The sequence below is a fragment of the Zonotrichia albicollis genome, chromosome 12 (assembly GCF_047830755.1).
Source record: "Zonotrichia albicollis isolate bZonAlb1 chromosome 12, bZonAlb1.hap1, whole genome shotgun sequence".
Taxonomy (NCBI): Eukaryota; Metazoa; Chordata; class Aves; order Passeriformes; family Passerellidae; genus Zonotrichia; species Zonotrichia albicollis.
In genome coordinates this window covers 17,277,544-17,300,882 of record NC_133830.1, presented here as the reverse complement: position 1 = coordinate 17,300,882, position 23,339 = coordinate 17,277,544, and the positions used below count along the sequence as shown (strand labels likewise).

At 42.9% G+C, this 23,339-nt stretch overlaps 1 protein-coding gene and 1 non-coding gene across 4 annotated transcripts in view; both read right to left on the bottom strand.

Moving 5' to 3' along the window:
- Nucleotides 1-22,816, bottom strand: part of IARS1 (isoleucyl-tRNA synthetase 1) — a 96,342-nt gene extending 73,526 nt beyond the window's left edge. For 2 of the 3 annotated variants that reach the window (XM_074550106.1, XM_074550104.1), the window contains exons 1-9: nt 22,671-22,816; nt 20,881-20,970; nt 18,076-18,195; nt 17,516-17,672; nt 16,949-17,068; nt 14,188-14,270; nt 5,376-5,493; nt 2,712-2,859; nt 1,465-1,552 (exon numbers count right to left, since the gene is read on the bottom strand). In XM_074550106.1, the coding sequence (XP_074406207.1) occupies nt 1,465-1,552; nt 2,712-2,859; nt 5,376-5,493; nt 14,188-14,270; nt 16,949-17,068; nt 17,516-17,672; nt 18,076-18,194 (833 nt within the window). In that variant the 5' untranslated portion in view covers nt 18,195; nt 20,881-20,970; nt 22,671-22,816. Of the gene's footprint in view, nt 1-1,464; nt 1,553-2,711; nt 2,860-5,375; nt 5,494-14,187; nt 14,271-16,948; nt 17,069-17,515; nt 17,673-18,075; nt 18,196-20,880; nt 20,971-22,404; nt 22,628-22,670 lie in introns of those variants that run through there. The other variant, XM_074550105.1, reaches the window with a different exon arrangement.
- Nucleotides 20,212-20,343, bottom strand: LOC113460124 (small nucleolar RNA SNORA84). The gene has a single exon (XR_003381871.1). It is a non-coding gene; the product is annotated as a small nucleolar RNA SNORA84 (small nucleolar RNA).
- Nucleotides 22,817-23,339: the final 523 nt, after the last annotated feature.

Here is a 23,339-nt window from a genome sequence, read left to right as displayed (position 1 = left end):
TTAGACACTGAAGAGGTTTCAAAAGACCAAAAAGGAACAGAGTATCTGTATTTGCCAAGAGAAGTGAAGCACTGATGGACCTAAAAACCACTGAGACAGATCTAACAACCTGATTCAACTTCAAGTGATGGACAGTTTCTAGTAAGGGAAGTGCTGAAGAATATAAAATGTGGATTTGTCAAGAACAAGCCACACAAAGCCAAAATTTTTGGGGCAGAATTGCCAGCTTAGATAGCAAGCAAGCAGATCAAATTTAGGTCTCAACCTCAGTGAGAGCTTTGACACTTTATCATCCCAACACACACAGATATGGATCTGGAGGATACCCCAGCACCTGAAGAGAAAGCTGTGGTTAATTCAGTATCAGCCCAACAGAAAATGCCCAGTGGGGCCTGGCAGGACCAGCCTGGCACTGTTCATGATTCCACTGATGACTCAGAGGGCAGGGAAAAACTCCAGAGATCACAAGTTCAGCCAGGCCTGAAGAATGAGAGCGCTGAACATCATCCTAGAAACTGCACAGCAGCTTACATTGGTACAGACCAAGGGACAGATTAAGGGCATTCTCAGAGAGGGGGGAAGGGCAGAAATCAATGCAGAAATCTAAAATTATTCAACTGTCACAGTATGAACCATCAGAACAGGAAACATCTTAAACATTCCAGCTCTGCATTTCCCTGATTTAATGATTACATGTAACTGCTTAGCTGAAATATCCTCTACTTTTTCAATTTACAGCTTGATAAAAAGACTAAAATAGAAATAACTGATGCCAGTGAAGAAGAGTGTTATTCTCAAAACCATTTATAGTCTTTATTTTTTTATTGTGGTTATGTGGGGTTTTATAGGGTTTCCTGGTTTGTTTGTTTGTTTGAATAAAGTGAACAAACAAATATTTGTTGTATTTGACCTCTTCAACAGGCTGCAGGTTTATACAAAATGTTTAAGAGAAGCCAAGGCAAACATTTTGTCTAAAGAGCTACAGAATTTAATACCTGCACTCCCTGGCCAGCCTGACTTCTCAAATAATTCCTCTTTTTCCACCTAATCAAGGTGAGTAAGCACCCTGCAGAAAGCAATGGCTGCCACTAATTAGAGAAGTAATATTTATTTGCTAAAACCAATGGGATAGCTTTGCCCATTCCCCTTTAAATCTTTACATCATGTGTAAAGAAGGAAGAAGGCACCTGGACCACACCTCCAGCATTTTCTCAAACTTTTACCTTTATCTAAACACAAAGGAGAAGGGTGGACTATGGAACCTTTATTCCCCACTACAATACAGGGACCCAATGAAACTTTTTTTCTATTTGTAGCTTCACATACAAGACCAGTTTGTTTCAGCAAATTTCAATTCCTTTTATAGATTTTTGCAATATAAACACAGATGCAGGGAAATCCATCTTCTTAACAACATTTAGAAAAACACTGGAAGCTAGCAAGTATAATAATTTATGTACTTGCCTGTCAAGTATCTGATATTCACTGTCAGATTTGTACAGTGCCACCAGCCTGGACTCCATCAAAATGTAAATCTTCCCTGTGGCTTTATCTAGAATATAAAATAAAACAGGAGTTTCACAAATCTGTTTAATCCCCTCATTTGCACCATCATGAAACCTTTCAATGTATGCAAGATATTGGAACAATAAAACTGCCCAAATAATCCTTTACTACTTTCCAGCTACTTTTTCTCCACTCAGCCAGTTAGGGAACACTTTCCAAAGGCTAAGTTTAAACAGAAACCACAAGATAAAACCCAGGCCACTGATTTTCAGTGTGTTTTGTTGTTGCAGAATCAGAAATCCTTGTCTATTATTGCTGAGTCAAACAAAAAGCAGTTGAGAAGTCTCAGTAAATTATAACTGAAACAGAGGGAAATGACTGGAAGATGGACAATGAGTACATAAAAATCAATATTATTAAGTTGTGAGGTAATGATTGCACTTCATGCAGCCTTCCTGAGATTTGCTACTTTAATTACATGCTTGGATTTCTTTATAAAATAAATATATACCAACAAAGGAAGTTAACATCAAAAATGAGTGAAATGTTATGAATAAAACTCATTTTCTATCCCAAAACATCCTGATTTCCTAACTTCACAAATTTTATTCAGGTTATTAACTGAGGGTCCCTGTCCCACAGCACTGGGACATCCAAACCCAGCTCAGGGCCTCAGGCAAGTGAGGATATTATTTCTGAAAATACCAAGTATTCTTTTTAAGATGAGCAAATTTATGGTAAAACTTTTGAAAACTGAAACACACTTAGTTCTCTTCAAAGAAAGAAAACCCAAACAGGTGGAGTTCACTGCAAAGGTCTGCACAACCTCATGTTTAACACACAACAGATTCATGTGGTTATGTTGAAACTGGAAATTCCTACTCACTATTTTACTTTATTAAAAAGAAGGGGAGAGGCGTTTGTAGATGAAGGCATAATTAAAGACTACAAACATACACAACATTTTTTATTATTCTTTACTTCATCTATCAGTATTTTGTAAGGAAGAGTCCTCTCAATTCATGTTAAATAAGAGCAGAGCAGCTGGAAATCATCAGCCACATCCAAAGTGAATCTCACCCTTCACACTATCACTGGTTCAACCCCAGCAAGTTCTGTACATTTCACATAAACCAGACTAAAATACAAAACACAAATCCATGTCCACAGGCCCTGAAGGAAGAGCTGTTCTGTTCCACACTTGCCTTTCAGTTTTACATATTGCAGCTCTGGGTTAACACACAGGGCCAGGTTGCTGGGCAAGGTCCAGGGAGTCGTGGTCCAGGCAACAAGAGCAACACTTGGATCTTCCTCCAGAGGGAAGCTGACGGTCACTGAGGGATCCTGAACATCCTGAAACACAATTTAACATGCCATGTTCATCTGGGATGGAAAAGGTGAAGTGGGAACATTAAAGTCAGGATAGAGCAATCACTGAGCTCCTCATGACACCAGTGCAGCCTGCCAGGCCAACCAGGCCACAGGGTTAAAATCCCCCCTTAGCAGGGAGATTTGGGGGATTTGCTGCCAAAACACCAAAGAAAGGCAAGTGCAGTTCCTATAGGCACTACTTATAACCCCATTTTCAAAGTTTAGAACCAATCTCAAGGGTCAGGAAAATGAGCAGTTTCTCAGATACTGAGAAATACTTAGATACTGCTAAATAAAGCCTTTTCCACATTTTCTTCTGCAGCCAGGGATTAGGAAGAACAGCCATCACATCAAATGATTAATCTCTAATTTAGAAGTTGTTAACAAGGGGAAAAAAACATTTGGGGTACTTAAAATAAGAGTATGTCAATATTTAAGAGTAAAAAGCCTTTATACAGGGAGGAAGGCCCTCTTCAGGACAGAAGACCTTTGTCAGCTACCCTGTAAAACTTCACCTTCAATGAGTCTTAAAAAATCCCCTGAAAAGAAATTTTTCTTTCAGCCAACTACAACCCTATTCAGTCACTTCACATTTCACATATGATGAAAAGCTGCTTGTAAAAACAAGTCTAAGCCTGCAAATGTGAAATTTTCCTTCTGAAATCTCTGAAATCCCACGTGCCAGCTCAGAGGGTGCCACGCACAGCGACCCTCAGCCCTGAATTGGTGCTGTGGCCAGGGCTCTGCTCTCCAGCCAGCATCATGGGACACTCACTGGCATCATGGGACAGGCAGCTATTTCTGTCTGAGCTGAGGGCTGCTCCAGAGGGAATTTGCTGTGAACATCTGGTGCAGTCAACAGTAAAACATAAATATTACATAAGCCATGGCCCAGGCAGAGATGGAGCCCTCGGTTCTGGTGAGGCAGCACTGCAGGCTCCTCACTGAGCTCACCAAGGAGATAAAAACAATTGAGAAAGTATAAAAATACCCTCCAGGCTGGTAGGTAATGTGTTGTGTAGGGTTTTAGCTGTTAGAATTTCACCTGCAGACACCATTTCCTCAGCTAAATGCAGTACCAGCTGCTGGCATTGGTAACTCAGGTGTGCTGGACACCCAGCTCTGGTTCTGAAGGTGCTTCTTGTGCCCCTGATCTGTGTCCCAGCTCTCAGAGGATCAATAAACAGCAGCCAAAGCTGCTTTCCCCTGAGAGAAAGGCAGCAGCTGCCTCACACCCAGGAATGACTGTGGTCACCAACAATAAATCCTGTCAGCTCACAGAGCCACAACTTCCAAACACCATTTCTGGCAGATGAGAAAGGGAATTTGTGCATGGAGTGGCAGAGCAGCAGCCCACACACACACCTCTGGTTCTACAGTAAAAAACAGCACCTAAATATTTCATTAAGACTCAAGAAAAGAGCTTCAAGCTTGATGGAAAAAGAGAACATAGATACACATACAAACTTTCAAAAAAATTCTTTTTCCTAAAGAAATCTCATTTATCTGAGCCTGTGTGAAATGTCAGCCAATAAGGGCAAGAAAAGTAATTATTTCAGTTGTCAGACAGTCACAAATATCAAGATCTCTTTGCAAATCTCTCTTTCATAAATCACAAACCATTTTTTCTTCAGTATAAATACCCCTCAGCAACACTGAAAGCTCTGCTATCTCTCTGGTATCTGTGGGCTGCATTGTACTCCAAGTCTATTTAAACATTTGCTTTAAAATCACTATTTTTGGCCAGAAAACTGGCCTTTTTTAGGCAAGATATAGAGACCAGATGTACAATCTGTGCTAGCTCTCTGCTCTCACAATGCAAGTGGAAGATTTACAATGTGAGGATGTGGAGGCTGGGTCAGGATTGGAGGGGATACAAAACCTCCATCTAGAAACTAATGTGGAATCTGGAAAATTGGGACACAAGTTCTGCCTTCACATACATGAACATGAGTTTGTTGTGAGAAGCTGCATTTGCTTCATCTTGTCACTCATTTTTAAAAGAACATTTTATAAACCACAGGAAATCCTGCATTATATTGGGTAGAACATTTTCTGGTGTTTCCCAATGTAATTAATGATTTTTAGAAGAATCATTATCCTACAGCTACAGAGTCTTTGACATTCCTTACAAATCTCCTCACAGAAGATTCAAACCCTGCCAGAGACCCTCTTCTTCTCAGATGTGCACAGACAGGGACAATGCAGCTCTCCTCTGAAAATGCAGCATGAAAATCCACCACTGCAATAAAGCCCTGAGAGCACAGAGAGGGAGGAGTTTACCACAAAAAGTGGGTACTTTAAACATCTGTAAGTAGTAACCAAGGAAGAAGTCTAAGATCAAGTGATCCAATCAAATACATCAAAATATGACTAAAATTAACCAATTTACCTAGATTTTACCACCAATTTGAAGTGTAATGACATGTTTAGGTACCACCAAGTGAAAAGTACTAAAGCTTTACAGAAGAAAATAGAGAAATCTGATTGCAGCTTACCTTGTAGTTCTGATGGGACTCAAAGTTGGACAGGGGGGTGTTGCATGCAGTAGAAAAAGGCATGACCTTCACCCCTCTATACACCAGGCCTTTGTCATAGAGCTGCTTGAAAACCCACCTGGAAGCACACAAGGAACAAGGAATGACTTGGTGTTTCACTTTTAGTAAATAAACTGTAACATTTATTTTACAATTTCTGCTCTAGCTGGAGTTTCTTTCTGAATGACACTTTAAAAAAAATACACCATAAACTAAAGACAATATTTGCAAGTCAAAAGGCAGAGATATAATTGATTACAACTGCATTTCTGGCAGATTTTGGCTTTGGCTGGTACCAGCAGCTTGGTATTCCATGCAGTGGTGCATAGCACAGAGATTAACCAGCAATATGGATTTGTGTTCCATCTAAATCCCTCCTCAGATTTCCTAAATAAAAAGATCACCTGGAATTTGAACACTTAAGGCTGAAATCAGTCATAATTAGAGAAGAGCTGTAGTGACATGGCTGCTCACCTCTCACATGATCTTAATTTTCTGCAGCAGCAGCAACCAGAGCTACAGCAGAGACACAGACACAAATCAGAGTCACCTGCAACCCAGCCCAAGAAAATCCTGCTCATCTGAGAGCATTTCCACAGTTAACCATGAACTCAGGGCTGCAATTTAATGTTCTCCTTTGAACTCAGATCCTCACCAAGACATCAGTCTCACACCAAGGTCTAACTCTGCGTAGGAAACCATCAGTTCAGCCTGGAGCAGAGCTGGAGCCTTATGTTTTCTTGAAATAATCAAGCCAGCAATATTAATATTGCAAGTGACAAATTGAGTCAGTGCTCAAGGTGAATGGAAGCTGGCAGAGAAACTCTTCACACAACTCAAGGTGTCCATGTGATGGAGAAACCCTGAATGCTCCAGGGTTTCCTCAAGGATCATCAGCATTTATCAGCTTCTCCCACCCTGCTGACTTGCACACTCAGTGGCACAGCCTGCAGGCTGTAAGGCAGGAGAGGCCAAGCCTTAAATAATCCTGCCAGCTTCAACTCACAAATCAGAGCTGCTGCAGAGCCTCCTCGTTTGGAATTTCACAGCAAAACTGTTAAACTCTGCTGACTTTAAAAGCTCCTTTATTCAAACTATGTTTTCAAACCATCCTGATCCCTTTTCTGGGTCCCTTTGCAGATAAATAGCTCATTGCTAAGCAACCAACCCAGTCCTGGCAAGCAGCACTTCTTTCTGCAGGCTGTCATTTTGTGCTTGAGAATCTGGACCTGTGTTTCAGTCAGTGTCTTGTCTTCTATGCTTGAAATTATCATCTTCAACAAAAACCACAAGTGGACTATTGCACTGATTTTATCTGTGGCCCAAAATAAGAATATCAGGAGACATGCCCTGGCTTGCTGACATGAAGTCCTGTGATGCTTTAATCAGAATAATTATTACACTGCAGATTAGGCAGCTGGAGAAAATAGAGAATGTCACACAGACAAGATGTGCAGTCCAATCAGATTCATCCATGGGCCTCCAGTAGAAGTCAAAAACTCTGCTATGAGTGGTCAATAACATCAGAAAAATTAGATAATCCAAAGTCTGAGATGGAAAAAGCCTCTGAGACCTTCAGCAGCATCAAGTTCTGCCACAGAGCAGCCAAAGCCAGGAGTCTCTCAGAGCTGTGCACTCCTACAAAGGTGCTTACCTTACACACAGCCCCAAAGAAACCTTGTTCAAACAAGAAATGTCACCAACAGCAAGATGTGGCTGCCTGACCCCCAACCCAAATCTGAAACACAGCAGTGAGTGACTATTTTACAGTGGAGATTTTAAATTTATCAACTTAGACTTGTATAAATCTAGATCAGTCTTTTATAAAAATGATCCCTGAATATAGTTTCACCAGCTTTCAGCATATAAATTTGAGTTGGCTAACTGCACAAGTTTTTGTGGGAGTTAAAGTAACTTTAAATGTATGCTTACCCCCTCAGAGCATAATTAATGCAGCCTGTGACAAGTGACAGCATTCCTACTGAAGGTGTTCTATTTGCCTTTCAAAAACAGTAACTGAAACACCTATAGAAAAAGGCTCCACTTGCCTTTCTATAGAACACTGCCTACTAACAGCACACAAAAACTACCCAGAGAAACACTGAATATTTAATTCAGCTGTAAATATAACTGGAAACTCAGGGAGCTGCTCAGGAAAGGTGAGCACTGGTGGAGCTGCCAAGCTCCCAATGCGGGCCAGCATCTCCCTCCTGTGGCAATCCCATCCCACTGCACAGCCTGGGCTCCAGCTGTGCACTCAGAGCAGGGCTGGGCTCTGAGGGAATCCCTGCCCTGAGCATGGCCCTGTGCTAGATCCACCATCCCTGTTGTTCTGAGATCCACCATCCCTGCCCTGAGCTCCACCAGCCCTGTTGTCCTGAGATCCACCAGCCCTGTTGTCCTGAGCTCCATCCCTGTCCTAGATCCACCATCCCTGCCATGAGCTCCACCATCCCTGCCATGAGCTCCACCATCCCTGTCCTGAGCACAGCCCTGTCCTAGATCCACAATCCCTGCCCTGAGCTCCACCATCCCTGCCCTGAGATCCATCCCTGCCCTGAGATCCACCATCCCTGTTGTTCTGAGATCCACCATCCCTGTCCTGAGATCCATCCCTGTCCTAGATCCACCAGCCCTGCCCTGAGCTCCACCATCCCTGCCCTGAGCTCCACCAGCCCTGCCCTGAGCTCCACCAGCCCTGCCCTGAGCTCCATCCCTGCCTGTGCCCATGTTCACAGGGGTCACAGGATGAGGGAAGAGATGAGGATCTGACTCCATATTTCAGAAGGCTGATTTATTATTTTATGATATATATGATATTAAAACTATACTAAAAGAATAGAAGAAAGGATTTCATCAGAAGGCTGGCTAAGAACAGAAAAAGAAGAATGATAACAAAGGCTTGTGGCTCGGACAGAGAGTCTGAGCCAGCTGTGATTGGCCATTAATTAGAAACAACCCCATGAGGCCAATCCCAGATGCACCTGTTGCATTCCACAGCAGCAGATAATCCTTGTTTACACTTGTTCCTGAGGCCTCTCAGCTTCTCAGGAGAAAAAATCCTAAGAAAAGGATTTTTCAGAAAGTATCATGGCTACACCTGCCCTGAGCCCCATCCCTGCCCTGAGCTCCTCCATGCCTCCTGCCCTCTTTGGAGTTTGTCACAACCTCACACAGCCATTCCAGCAGAATAAACAAAATTATAGTTGAGTCAAAACTGCTGTTTGATACCATAGCCCTCATTACCACTACACAAGGTCTTTTGTTATCTTACAAAGCACCTAAAATGGTTTCCTTAACAAAAAAGCTGCTGGTGTGTGACCAGCAGAGCTGGCTCCCAAAGAGCTCCCTGCAGCAGAGCCCACCTGCCACAGATGAGATGGTCCTGACAGTAAGAGTCACTGACAGGTAGAGACCATGTTTTGATTAAAATCATCACAATATTTTAGACAATTACCTCACAAAACATGGTTTAACCCTTATGTTTGAAAAATGCTGACACTTTGCAACAAAGGGGCCTCAGGTTTGTAAGCCAAAATTAAACATGCAGTGCCTTCTGAAAAAAAAAAAATAATAATCTAAGGAAACCACAGAGCTCCTTTCTAGTGACAAACAAACCATTTACTCACTCAAATCTTGTTCCTCTAATTCTGCTGTATTTCTCCTCACACATAAATAAATTTAGTTGCATCCTCTTGGCTGTGGGAGCAGCACTCAGACCTTTACTGAAGAAAAATGCAGTTTGGGAAAAGGTGAAATTCAAGATGCATATTTCAGCTTCTTGTTCAGAGAGAATCTGGTCCCTAAAGGTGCAGGGAGTGTTGAACTTCCAAAGTGATAAGAGTTTGTTGTTCCTGAAGTGTCATGGGGGTCAAGCCCAGTCAATAACAAAGCCTTGCTCTCAAAATTTCTAGAAATCCTGAACCTTCCTGCAGAATTTGTTCATCCAAGTCACACACACAGCACACAAACAGCACATGGATACAACCAAACTCCTGCAAATGGAAGTTTTGCTTCTAAAAAATACTGAATCAGTCAATGCAGCACTGCAAACAGCCCTGGCACCCCACACCCAGCATCTCTCATCCCCAAAAGCAAACTGCACTTCCCAGACACCTCCATCCAGCTCACTTCAAAGAGAAGGTTTGATCTTGGAGCTTCCCAAACCCTTCATGCCCTTCCTGTGAGGGATCAAGGGGCTCTGTCTGCAATGATCAGTATCTGAGGGTTTTCTAAGGGTTTGAGAACTCCAATCTTTCCAGAAAACTCCCTCATAACTGAGATTTACTTTCAAACACATATAAAGTGCTTTCCCCTCTTTTTTCCTCTGTAAACAGTAGCCATTAGGACAGCAGGATCCTGAGGTCTATGATTTCAACATATCCATGGTAATTTAGGTAAATGGACAAAATTATTGCTGTGTGACCTCACACCAAGATAAAAGGACAATTTTATAACCTCTGTAGACCTACCAAACAAATCCAGGCACAAAAAACACCCTATGTAAGAAGCCCTGTCATTTTAAATTCAGCAAACACTGCATCCTAACAGCACCATGGGAAGCAGAAATCCTGAAGAAAAGGTTTTCCTACAACTCATGGACAACACTTGAAAAACAAGAGGAAATTAAAATGAAAGCAACATGCAAAAACAGATGCTTAGGGACAAAAAAAAAGGTACTCAAAAAACACTGGATGTGAATCAGAAAAAGCCTAAGTGGAACATGAATTCCAATAACAAACACAACCTATCTTTAGAATAGCAGCTTGGAAAGACAGCTCCTGAAGAAAGGCAGGAAAAGTATTTCTTTGTTCCAGCGCCTAGGAATTGTTGAGTACAGAAGTTGTTAAATTCTGTGTTAAACTAGCACTGAAAGCTTGAAAATCCTGGCATACAGAGATTATCCTGTTCCAGGTCTACCCTCCAAGCTGTAACCTTCAGAGCTGTGTGTTTGTTGAGAGATTCTGGATCAATCCAGAAATGCAAAATACCTGCATAACAGTAACTCTGAATATCTAAAACTGAGGCTAGACTTATCCAAAGGTCAGGACTGCAGTTTTCCTCCCCCAAAATACAGCTAAGGAGATACAACAAGACTGGAATGGTGAGAAGGTAACAACAAGGGGACTAGAGAACTTAATGCATAAAAAAAACACAAGAATGAGGGAAAAAATACAAGTAGCTCATGGAAAAGTGGGCAAACCACACTTCTTATCACCAGTATCTCTCCAGAGAATCATTAGTCATGGAATACATTGAATACAATAGGGATTTCTATTTCTGGAAATCTATTGGGAGAATTTCTGTTCAGAGACCTGTTGCTCTGAGATCATTGTGGTTTAGTGCTGGGTGCTGGGCCTGTCTCAGGGTGTGAGCCCAGCTCCTCCCACAGCTCTGTCTCCAAGGGCTGTCTCTGCCAGCTCAGCCCGCAGTTGCTCGTTTGGGCACTAGATGGTGACAGAAATCTGCTCGAGCCACCTTTCAGAGGAGCAGGAGGAGAGGAAAAGCCCTGACATCACCTGGAAATGCAGAACATCCCCTCATCCCACCTGGACTGCTTCCTGTGGGATCTCAGCACCTCAGGACTGAGGTGTCACTGAGACCACCCTTGGGGGGGCTCAGGAGCCCTGGAATGTTCCAGAAGTGTCTGGTGGCTGGACTTTGATCCTACACGGGAGACAACACCTGTATGAGGATAGGAGGGTTTCACCGGGGTGAATGGTGAAGGGATTGGTTAATTGGAGAGGGAAACACAGGGTTTAGGATTTCTGTACAGGGGGGTTTAGAGAAGTAAGATGGAGGAATTGGGGCGTGTCCTGTCCTTCTTCTTCTTCTCCTCCATCTTCTGTGGTGATGGTGGCACTTTGGGATTGGTCATTACTAAAAGTGCACCAGGCAATAAGGGTGAAAGGTATTGGGGAAAAATGATAAATATTGTATATGTAACTTTGGGTATAAAGATAGGTGACCGCCCGGAGGGAGGGGAGTGTGCTCATGGCTGGCTGCTGAGCAGAGCTCTGTCGGGCCGAGAGAAAATCTTTTAGATAAACAATTAATAAACACCAAGACCGAGAAAAGAACTGAAGCCTCTTCTCGTCCTTTGAAACGCGGCTGCCCCAAGGCCACCCCGGGCCTTTCCAGGCCCTCCAAACAGCCGAAAACCGGACAGCTTCCCAGGGGTGAACTCACACCCAGCACTGAGAACCATCATTTACAGTTATTCCAGCTCCCAAAGGTTTCTTTCAGACCACCTCAGTGAGAAGTTTAAGCTCCCAAACTCCTCTCCATTTCCCTGGATGTGCCTTGTGGCTGTACAAGAAAAAGGCAAGAAGATATTCCATGTTTGTGCCATGCCAGGTCAAAACATCACTCACTGCACTGTTCCAGTGAAGGGCACTTCTTAACTGAGATCCAGCTGGCTGCAGGACAAATTGTACATAACCTTTAATTTCTAATTCTATTTAAGTTATTCAATATATGCAGAGCTGACTGGATCTTAACATGCAAAACCAGTGCAGTATCACCTCTCACTGACACCAACTTTCAATCCTCCCCTAAAAAATTCTGCCAGGATACCACAATTCTACCAATGAATGTTTTGCTGTAAGTCAAAATTTAGCAGGCAAAAATTTAGTCAGTCATCATATGACAGCATCAAAATGCCAACAAAGCAGTCATTTCCACCAGACCAATTATAAAGCTAAAAAAGAAATGCTCTCCAGCATTCTTAGCTCACTAATATTGTTTTGTTGAGATACTGTACAACAGATGTATTTGGTGTCTGAGTCCTAAATACTCCAAATCTAAAGGATTTGGATCAAATCAGCCACCACTGAAAACAACATTTATTACCAGTATTAGATTTTCTCCCTGAACTCAACAGAAACAAGGAAGAAAACACCACATGTCACATAGAAATTCCAGTTGAAGCCACTCCAGAGCTGCAGGAAAAGCTACAGACCAGAAAAAAACAACCTCAACAGACTGGTTTAGCTGATTATATAACTAAAGACAAACTCCTCACCATATTTTAACCACAAAACCTACAGCTGCCATGCCCACTCCCATTTTCATAACCAGGTTATTTTTTCTGGACCTAAAATCAGCATTGTACTCCCACAGACAGAACAACAGCAAGGTCAAACCACTGGACAGGCCAATATGGTCTCCAGGGCAGCCAATGCAGAAATTAAGCTGCAGTTTCTCCTTTGTACATAACTGGACACTAAATTTAGAAATTTAAATCTTTTAGAAAAAATTAAATCAATTGTGAAAGAAGCATTCTAGAACCTACAGCTCAAATTAACACTCCTGAGGGACATGCAATGTAACTTCAGTAACACCTTGTGGGTCTGATGATTGCCTGGCTAACCATTGAATTTATTTAATTTTTAGGAAATTGGGCATTACCCTGCCAAAAGCACCACTCTAAGTGCAGTGACAGAGCTCTCTTTAAGCATCATCTCCTTCAGCCCTGAGACAGTCCTAGGAGTCTTCCCAAAAAAACCCACCAATTTTTAAAAACAGAAAATGTTTCATTACAGGATTTAACAGAAACTTAACAGTATCAGGAAGCAAAAAAAGTACAAAATTAAGAGGCTGTCTGCCTACATGCTTCCTGAAACCTCACTGAGTTTTCAGAGGAAATATAATTTAGAGTTTGTATCAAAGCAGGCATTAGAGGAGGTGATCTCTGTAACACAGAAATTCAAAAGAAGAGGTGGTGGGATAAAAAAAACACCAAAAAAAGGCTTGGGCTGCTGAGAGAGACCCTGCAACTAGCTCAAGGCAGGTTTGGTTTTTAAGCTGCCCATTAAACAGGATTTGAGGTGCCACTAAGTATTTTTGTAATTTACAAAATGAAGGTTTCTTGTCAGTTTTTGGCTTTATAATTATGCAGGGTTTCTTCAGCTGAGCGAGTTAAACATCTGCTGCCTTCCCACCATCCCTCCACTGCTCACTGAAATCTCACTGGCACTTCAGGGACATCTAAGAGCTCTGTCAATCCAGGGGCAGAACTTTATGAAACTACACAATTAAAGCTGATTAATAATGCTAATATTACCAAATATTCAATACTTTATTATCATCAGCACATCATTTGCTTTTCAATGGATGTTGAATTCACCTTGTGATTCTATCACCCAAAGGTCTCACAGCTGCCATTCCTTCAGTGTTAAACCAACCTGCTCATCCTTAACCTGGAAGGTTTTCTTGTCTTCTGAAATCCCAACAGAACCTGAACACAGTGCCAAAACACCCAAATTTTATTAAGCTCTGCACCAGGAGTCCAAGGCAGTTGTCAAACTGTGCTGCCAAGAAAAAGATAACAGCAGATTCACAGCCTCTAAAATCAGGCTTGAAGGAGAGGTTTGGAGCTAAACTGAGCTTGGACAGTTTGCCATTTACAGCTGACAGTGTGAAGAACATCAAGAATGCAGAGCTAGAATGTAATTTCCTAAACCAGCCAAGGACCATATTAATAGATCTTCAGAAGTGCTTTGAAGCTGGAGTGGAGCAGTAAGATTTCAGGGCAGTGTTGGTGCCCTTTATTTTGCAAAGCCCAGCTATCCTCGAGAAGGAAAAAATGGGACAATTCATTCCATCACTTGAACATCAAGAGATTTCACATCACTTTAATTCCTCTGCCTGATGTTTTATCTGCATTTGGCATTTTCTGAGCAGTTCCAGTGACACAAGGACCAATACATGTTTGCAATGGGTGAAGTCTTTCTCACATTTCAAATCCCCAAAGCAGTGAGTGCTCACTTACCACACAGACTCCATGAACTCGGGGTAAAGAGTTTTATAGTCATTTTCAAAGTCAATCCAGCGTCCTAATCTGGTAACACTGAACTGTTAAGACACAAAAACAGATTGAAAGGCATCTTAATAATGCATCAGCAAGATACATTACAAATATTTATTCTGTAAAATAAAAATCAGCTGGGTTTTAAGTGCAGTGTTGTCCCATCTCAATGAAATATATCTACAAGGTATTTTAGCCTGATAATAGTTCCAAACAGTGTATTCATACAGGCAGAAAGAAGGAAGGAATGAAACCATGAGATGGTTATTTAGAACCAAGGTCACACATCAGGCAAATGTCAACACAGCAAGAACAGTAGATCATTGGATCATTCATCAGATAGAAATGGTGGATCACTCAAGGTTCAGCCAAGGTTCAAATGCCTGAAAATTGCTCTTCATGACAGTGGTCACACTTCTATTTTTAAGACTAGTTGTTGCAGAGACAGTGAAAACCCAGAAGTGTCTCAGCTTTCAGCTCCATGCAAACATGATGTAACTTGAAGACAAAGCAATGCTGAGAGAAATTGATACATGACAAGTTCTCAAACCCTTCCAGGGCCAGCTGCCTCCTGTGCCTGCCCAGAGCCCCAGCAGTGCCAGGTGCCAGCCCTGGCTCAGGACAGGCCACGGTCACACTCAGACACTGATGAGGAATGAGCCAGCTGTGGGATTCACTGGGACAAGTGGGATTTCACAGCCACCCAAACCCCCAGCTCCAGAGAGCCAAGGCAGGGACAGCTGTCCTGACCCTGTTAACAGAGCCCACACTGAATGTCAGGCCAGCCAAGGGAACACAAAACATTCACTCCCTCACCTCTGCATTTTCATACCACACCTGAGCTCTGACATGGATCAGTTTCCATGCTGACCTTTAGGCCACTCTGACATTCCACTAATAAGATCCACAGCCTAGGACTGATAGCACAAGGATTCACTGAGTTGGAGCAGTATGCCTGGTCAGCATTGTGAGACCTCACACAGCCAAGGAACCTTTTCTATTTTTCTATTTTTTCATAAGGCTCAAATATTTGCTAACCACTCCAGGCAGAAAACAAACATTATCTAACAGGAATGTTGGTAATTCCTCTCCCAGCACTATCCCAAAATATTTGAGTTTAAACAAATTTCATTATTTTATTTAATATCTAAATACACACACGCACAAGTTTAGAACAAAACAAAATACAAAATCCAATCGCCACCCAAAAGATCAAATGCTTGCACTAACCAGCACTGCAAAAACACCAGCTGCTGAAGCACAGCAAGTTAAAAGGTATGGAAAAGGAACCCCAAATGTTCCAGGTGAGGCTGGGATAGAGTTAACTTTCTTCTTAATAGCTGTCCAGTGCTGTGTTCTGGATTTAGGATGGGAATCATGTTGTTAACCCACTGCTGGCTTAGGTGCTGCTGAGCTGTGCTTGCCCTAAGCAAGGAGTTCTCAGTTTCCCAGGCTGTGCCAGCCAGGAGCTGCACAAGGAGCTGGGTGGGAGAAGAGCCAGGACACAGAAAAGCCAGGACAGCTGATCCAAAGGGACATTCCATAGCACAGGACATCGAGCCCAGCAGAGAACTGGGGGGACTTGGCCAGGAGCTGTGAATCCCTGGGCTGGCCATCACCTGGTTTTCCTGGCTTTCATTCCTCCCTCTGTCCTCTTTTACTATTATTATTATTATCATTAACATCATTATAATATTTTATTTTGTTTCAAATTAACTGTTCTTATCTCCACTCTTTGGTACTTGGCTGCCAGCTGGGGTTAAACCACCAAAACAAACCAGAATGAATCTTGCTATTTTTATTTCTAAAAGCAATAAAGAATTATCAATGATGGGTTTGAAATACAACATTTCAGAGTGTAATTTGAAAAAAACAAACTGTCTGCTTTTCATCCAGCCACAGTTACTCTACCCAAGGCACCTCTGGTGTCTTCATGCTCCCAAGGGCAAGAGGAAAGTGATACTCAAGTAAGAAATTCCTATTTCCATGAAAAGAAATATAGCAGGACTAGAAACATGCAGAGGAGTGGGATGTAGTAGAAGAGCCTTTGCAGGAGGAAAAAATTAAAATAATTAGAACTGTTCTGCCTAGGGAAAAAAATTATGGTTAAGATACAGCTTTATTGAAAATCTTTTTAGAGAACTACCATTCTTCAAACTCACAGACATCAACACTCTCCCTGTATTCCTGGGATGAAAAGCTGACACCAATATTCTCTGGGAAAACTGAGGTTTTACCCACACCTCTGGTGACAGAACCAGATGTGAGAATTTCTGTTCTTCCAAAAATACAAGCTGCTGTCCTGCAGTCTGGCAGTGAAAAGACTGTGGGGAAGGAGGAGCAGAAAAGCAGTGAGGTTAATGGTAATTTTCTTTAATGGCTCCATTAGAAAACCAGACAGATCTTTCAATTTCCTATACAAAAGAAGACACAAAGAGACAATGTTCAACATATCTGTTATTTGTTCAGTGTAGCTCATCAGACACTTTGAGCTCCAGGTAACCTGCCAGTAACCTTCTCCTGACAGCACAGCAGTTTCTGTTCCAAGCCACAAAGGAGCTTTTTTTGTTCTCTTTCAGGATCACAGGGGAGAAACACAGGAGCTTAAAGGCATGAGATTGATGCACACAATCAGAGAAAATGATGAAGTTCCCCCCACCTGAAACACTCCTGCACAAACACATTTAGAAATGCTCAGCAGAACGTGGACTGAGCCTGCACTCACCTCCCACTCCTTGGCATATCTCATGACAATCCCTCTGCACTCTTTGTTGTAAGCTTCAATGCCCATCTTTGCCACATCCTCTGGCCCTTTAATGCCCAAAGTCTTGTCAATCTCATATTCCTGGAACATGGAAAACAACCAAACAAAACAGCCTGTTAGCAAAAGCCTTCAGGAGTCCCCTGGATACTTTGTGTGTCCTGTGCATTCTAATGAGGCTCAGGGGCCTCCTTGAACCTTCTGGGATTTCATGGGAGCTGCACCTGAGCTAGGCAGGGATTTCACAGGCTCACCCTGGTGCGACTGTTTCTTTAGTTTCCTTAGAAAAATAAACAAAACACCACTTTCTGAAATATGAGCCAAATAAATCCAGGTTCATAGCAATGACCAGAAGGAAGCTCCTGAACTCACCAGACACAAAAGCCAGAGAAACACACTGGACAAGGAACTTCCATTTCTCTTTTAGCAACAATGTCAGGCATAAAAGCAACAGAAATATGAGTGATAAGCAGGGAACAGCAGGGAAAGAGGAACCTACAGAAGTATCTGCAGTAAATTCATGACACATACCACAGGCAAGCCGTGGCAATCCCAGCCAAACCTCCTCTCAACATGGAAACCACTCTGATGAGCAAATCTGGTCACAATGTCTTTGATGGTTCCTGCAAGAATGTGGCCATAGTGGGGCAGCCCCGTGGCAAACGGGGGGCCGTCGTAGAAGTTGAACCTACAACACAAAACATTCCTCATAAAAACCACAAAAACTCAGCAGCAGGTCAGTGACAGGTGACTCCATGCTTGCACTACTTGTGTTTCACTTAGAAAATGTCCATTCCTTCCTCCTCCATCATCAGGTGCTGGCAGTGGCACTGCAGGGAACGTTCCAGCCTGTTCAGTTTTACCAGGATTCCTCCCCATTTCTCTTACCAACCCACCAGGCAGAAAATTACAGGTTTATTACAAGGGTTTGAACACTGCTGATCTTCACCAAGGGATGGCAGCAAGAGCCAGGCCTGCTGCTGGCCAAGGGAGCAGCTGCTGTTTACAGAACCAAGGGAAAACAAAGAGTAACCACAGCCAAGCCAGCCCTGCACTGCCACACAATTGCTGCAGCTTTTAACAATTCTTACCTAGGTCTGTTCTTTGATTGCTTCAGGCATTCCTTGAAACAATTTAGATTTTTCCAGAGTGTCAAGATCTTCTCTTCCTCATTTGGAAAGTTTATGTTTTCTGGAACTTGTTGAACCATTCTTTCCCAACAAGGATCAATAAGAGAAAAAGACACATTGAACAGAAGTGAGAAAAAATAACTCCACAAATACAACTTTTATCTTTCAAACCCACATCACCAATCCAAAGAGCCTGATTCACTGCAGGCATGGAAGCAAGCACTCCATTCTAAAAAAAACCGAATTTTGACTGACTCACACCGAAGTTTTGGAACAGGAAAAGGATTCTCCATTCATTCAACTATGATTGTTCCCTATTTTATCATGTTTTCATTTCTGTTTCCCAGAGCAAACAGTCAAAGGGTAAATTATGTTTTGGTTACAGGGTATTTTTCTTCAGGAAAAGCCTCTGAGTTCAAACTGACCCTTCAGCACCAGTTTGTATCAGAGAGCTTCACTTTCAACTACTGAAGAAGGAGCAACTTTTCCTTGTTCATCTATTCACAAACTGTTTAGATGTTTAAAGGAGCATTTTCCATCAGGCTGTGCCAGCAATCTCAGATGCCCCTAAAAGCAGCCAGACTGCAGAGAGCACAGCTGAAAAACTGCAAAGATGAACATGAGGACAAGTTTTATAAGTACATTAAAACCAAGCCCCAACAGGCCACTTGTGTGCAAGCAACAAAGGGAAGAAGAATTCTCAACATTATTAAGAACACACAGCAGTTGCCTGGTTCCAGAGCTGCTATGAGATACAAAGGGGTCAAATGTCAATAAAATGCCACAGCAAGAACTAAACAAAGCTCTGTTTTAAGGCAGCAGCTCCCTAAGAGGAGAAAATTGGTTATGAAGGTTGTAACAGATGATGCTAAAGGATAAAAGGGTTCTTCCACCTCTCACTTCAGTGCTGCTGCTCCTGAGCACACTTACACCAGAAGTAGCTACTACAGCTTTGAGCTTCACTCAGCATTAGAGAACTACAAGTAACAGCACAAGGCCTGAGTTTTGGCATTTAAATACTAACCATAAAGCAGCAACAAAGGCAAATGCATGAAGACAATTCTTCCAGTTACAGCTGGAGCTCCAAAACATTTCCTTAAACAGAACCCAGAACACCGCAAAAACTGCCAGCTCAAGGCTTGAACCCCTATGAAAAAACGTGCTACAGACCAACTCCACCACTTTTGTATTCATGACAAATCATTCTCTCCACTAACAAACCCAAATTATCCTTTATCACATTATTATAATTGAGAATCCTTCACAACCTGGTGCACAGGCAACACAGCATTTGGAGGGGAAATCAGAGGCTGACAAGGAACACGTGGACATGGCCTGGATGTATTTTGAAAGGTAAGCACCAGCCTGAGCACAGTGAGTTACTCTACACAAGCTGTAGGAGTTTTCACCATTCTGAACCTCAAAGCACTGATTAGGCTGTGACTTGATCACAGAGACAATGGAACTGATAAAATAATTCAGCCTTAAAGCTTTGATCTCCCACAAGCCAGCTGACCTGAGGTTTAAGGACCTGCATGTTCTACTCAGCTCCATGTCACATTCTCTGATAAAATCCCTTTGCCCAGGATTTTTCTCCTGGGAAGCTGAGAAGCCTCAGAGAGAAGGGAAACACTTCTTATCTCATTTGCTTCTCCTGTGTTGTGCTCTGTGGAATGTGTTTGGAGATTGTTTACCCACAGGTGATTGTTCCATTGGATTCTGCTGGGAGTTGTTTTCACTCTTTGGCCAATCAGGGCCAAGCTGTGTCAGGGCTCTGGAGAGAGTCACAAGTTTTCATTATTATCTTTTAGCATTCTGTAAGTATCCTTTCTGTATTTTTTAGTGTAGTTTAGTATTCTTTAATATAATATAGTAACATAAAATAATAAATGAGCCTTCTGAGAACATGGGAGTCAGATTCATCATTCCTTCCTTTGTCTGGGGGAGCTCAAACACAAACTCAGCTCCGGGACCTGCATGTCCTGCTGAGCCCCAGCTCAGTATAAACCAGTGTAACTCCCAAATCAGTGTAGCTACAAAGTGCTGGAGCCTGGCCAGCTGCCAGGGCTGAGGAAGCAGCAGAGGCAGGCAGGTTTGGGCTGTGCCTGGGGCAGGGCTGAGGAGGCTGCTCAGGGCTCACAGGCTCCCTGCGTTGCCCCAGGGTCACTGTGGGCCCATTCTCCAACTGAAGCACTGCACGGGCCCAGCAGTGTCCAGCAACCACAGGGCACCAACCACCCACACCCTCAGCAACAGCAGCCCTTCAGTGCATCAGAAGCACTGCTGGGAATTAATGTGCAACCATCACTACCCGTTATATTTTCCAAGTTACAAACCAGAATTTCGTGGAGATTTAGAATTTTAAACAGAATTTTAAACAGACTGACTTCAAAAGCAAAAAGCACATTGAAAATCTTGCCATGGCTCAACCTCAGCTGAGAAAAAAAGCCGAAGTACAACAATCATTCTATAGACAGAGGTATGAATATCTGTACAGAACAGAAAGAAGCTGATTATAAGCAATCTAGTTATTTTCAATCACAAAATAATGGAGAATAACTTCATTACTTTGAACACAGTCTGAGCAAAAACATCACAAACCATATTAAAAAATTATACAAACACATTTAATAAAACCCCACTTTCAGACAACACTTCACATTTACAGAGATCAGTAAACACATGAAGGGTTCTCTGTGCATTTGCTGCTGATAAGAAGTGTAAAAGACAAAGCACCATTATGCAAATTTTTCTAAGTACACTCACTTTTCTAGAGGATAACAACATTCACTAGCAAAGATGTCAAAGTTTGGAGATTGTGTTACAGCAGTCAGAGACTTAAGCTGGGCTTCTTATCTACAAGAAAAAAAAACATGCATTAAAACCATAAAAGCAAATTCCCATGTACTTTTCCTAAATATTAATTTTTTAAGAAACAATAAAAATTCAGTTAAAACATTACTATGAATAAAGTGAACCCATATTTGAGAAATATAGTTGTACTTCCCATACATCAGATATGTGATTAAAACAAAGTGGATTTCATTATATTAATCATTTTGTTGCCTGAGAAATGGTAAATATAAAAACACAGGATGAACTAAAGGTGAACAAAAGGTTTCTGATTTCCAGGGGTTTATGATCAGTCTCTTACTCTTGCTCCAGTCACATTCTCCCACAAACTATTCTGTAAAAGAGACAAAAGCTCCCTCCAAAGACAAGGAGCTTCCTTTCTCCACTTACAGCTGCTTTCTCCAAAGTTAAAAAATGCTCCATTTTCCATATTTTCCACATCTAGCCCCCCATTTCTGCCTTTTCAGGTCCTGATCTGGGGTAACATCAATCTAAACCGTTCACCTGATCACCAAAATTCTCCATTTCAAGAAGGGGTGCAAACAGCAAAGTTTAAAACAAAAGGAAGGAAGGATGGGAACAGAATGCTGAACTACAGAACAAACATTGCTTCTGAAAACCTTGTCTCTTATACAGGGAATAAAACTGCAACACCAGCCCAGCTGTCCCCCTGCAAGGATTTCCTTTAACATTGAAAGGCCAATTAAAACATTGCTAAAGCAATAAGCACACTCATCAATTAATGCTGTCCTTAGATACAAACATTTCACTCTATGCAAGAGCCCAGTTTCACACTGTATCTTGTGCTGGCTTAGGAAATGTTTGTTGTCATCATGCTACCTTGATTAAAAATGTAACATCATTGTGAAGAAAAGAAATCTAGGTTATCTTGAAATAACTTTGAACTACATAATTTTAATAAAAACTCAGAAACCAGCGTCAGCTGAGTTACTGAACACTGCTTTCATGTGACAAATTAATTCTATTGCCTGACAGCTGCTTTCTAAAGGTGTCACCACCAAACCGAATTAAAGTCTCAGAAAGGGTGTGGAAGCCAAGGTTTGCTGGAGATATCAAAATCACTGCAGCTGCAGCAATAAAAAGGGTGCATTCATCAACTCCCCAGTTAAAAGGATATTGAAGGGAATGCTTAAGACACACTATACGTTGTAAGGGACTATAAGTTCTTTGTACAAATAACTAATGAAATCAAGACTTGCTAAGCATGAGGCCCTGCAATACAAATAACTCATGAACCCAAGCTTTGCTAAGCATGAAGCCCTGCAATACAAATAACTCATGAACCCAAGACTTGCTAAGCATCAAGCCCAGCAATAATGCATCAGGCTACCCTTTAATAAGCACCTCCTATAAGTAATCCCTAAATTGCCGAAAAAGCAATAAATCCGCACAGCACCCAGGCAGTAAATCACGCACATGAACGGGACGCTGTACACACAGAACACACGAGCTAACAACGCCCAAAGCCGCAGGGAGCCGCCAGCCCGGCCGGAGCCGCTCCCGCCGTGACAGCACCGGCACTGCCGGCCCGGGAGCCGCCGCTCTCCCGGGACACCCTGAAGGAGCCGCTCCCCGGCACGGCGCTGGAGCAGCCCCGCCCTGCCGTGTCGGAGCCGCCCGCCCGGAGGTCAGCCCGGCCGTGCCGTGAGGCGCCGAGGCTGCGGCCGGGCCCCCCCGCTCACCTCCGTCCCGCCATGATGCAATCGCGCCCGGCGCAGCATGGCCGGAAGCGCCGCCAGCGCCACGGCCAATCGGCGCGCGGCTCTCTGCGGCAGCACAATGGCGCTTTGTAAGACGGCCGCCCATTGGGTGCAAGCTCTCCCTGGGCGGTGCGTCACGGCGGCGCGAGGCAGCTCGGGAAAATCCTGATTGGGCGGGACGGGAAGGGGGCGGAGCCTGGGGAAGAAGTCGGGCGGGGCAGGGGCGGGGCCGGCAGTTCCCCTCACGGCACGGGGGTGAAAGGAGCTCGGTCCGTGGTGGGGCAGGCGAGCCCAAGCCCGGGCAGGAGTTGTGCTGGGCGTCCTGAGGACCCCGCCCGGCTCTGACCCACCGAGAGCAGGACGCTGGGCTTCCCCCAGTAACTGGATACCAAGAGTCTCTACCGAACCCGTCTGGGGAGCTCGACCTTACCTCCGTTAAATATCTCAAAATATCAATTCTTAAGGCTGTAGCTACAACAGAAGTCCCTCCTTTGCTGCTAAACAAATTTAAAAAAAAAATTGTAGATGGGTTCTCCCTTAAGAAACCTTAAGGGTTTGAAAAAATATTATTGCTGGCTGGCAACCACTGAGAAATTACAAAACATTTCATGATACATTAAAAAAAAAACATTTCCTCCGCTTTTCCAGTGC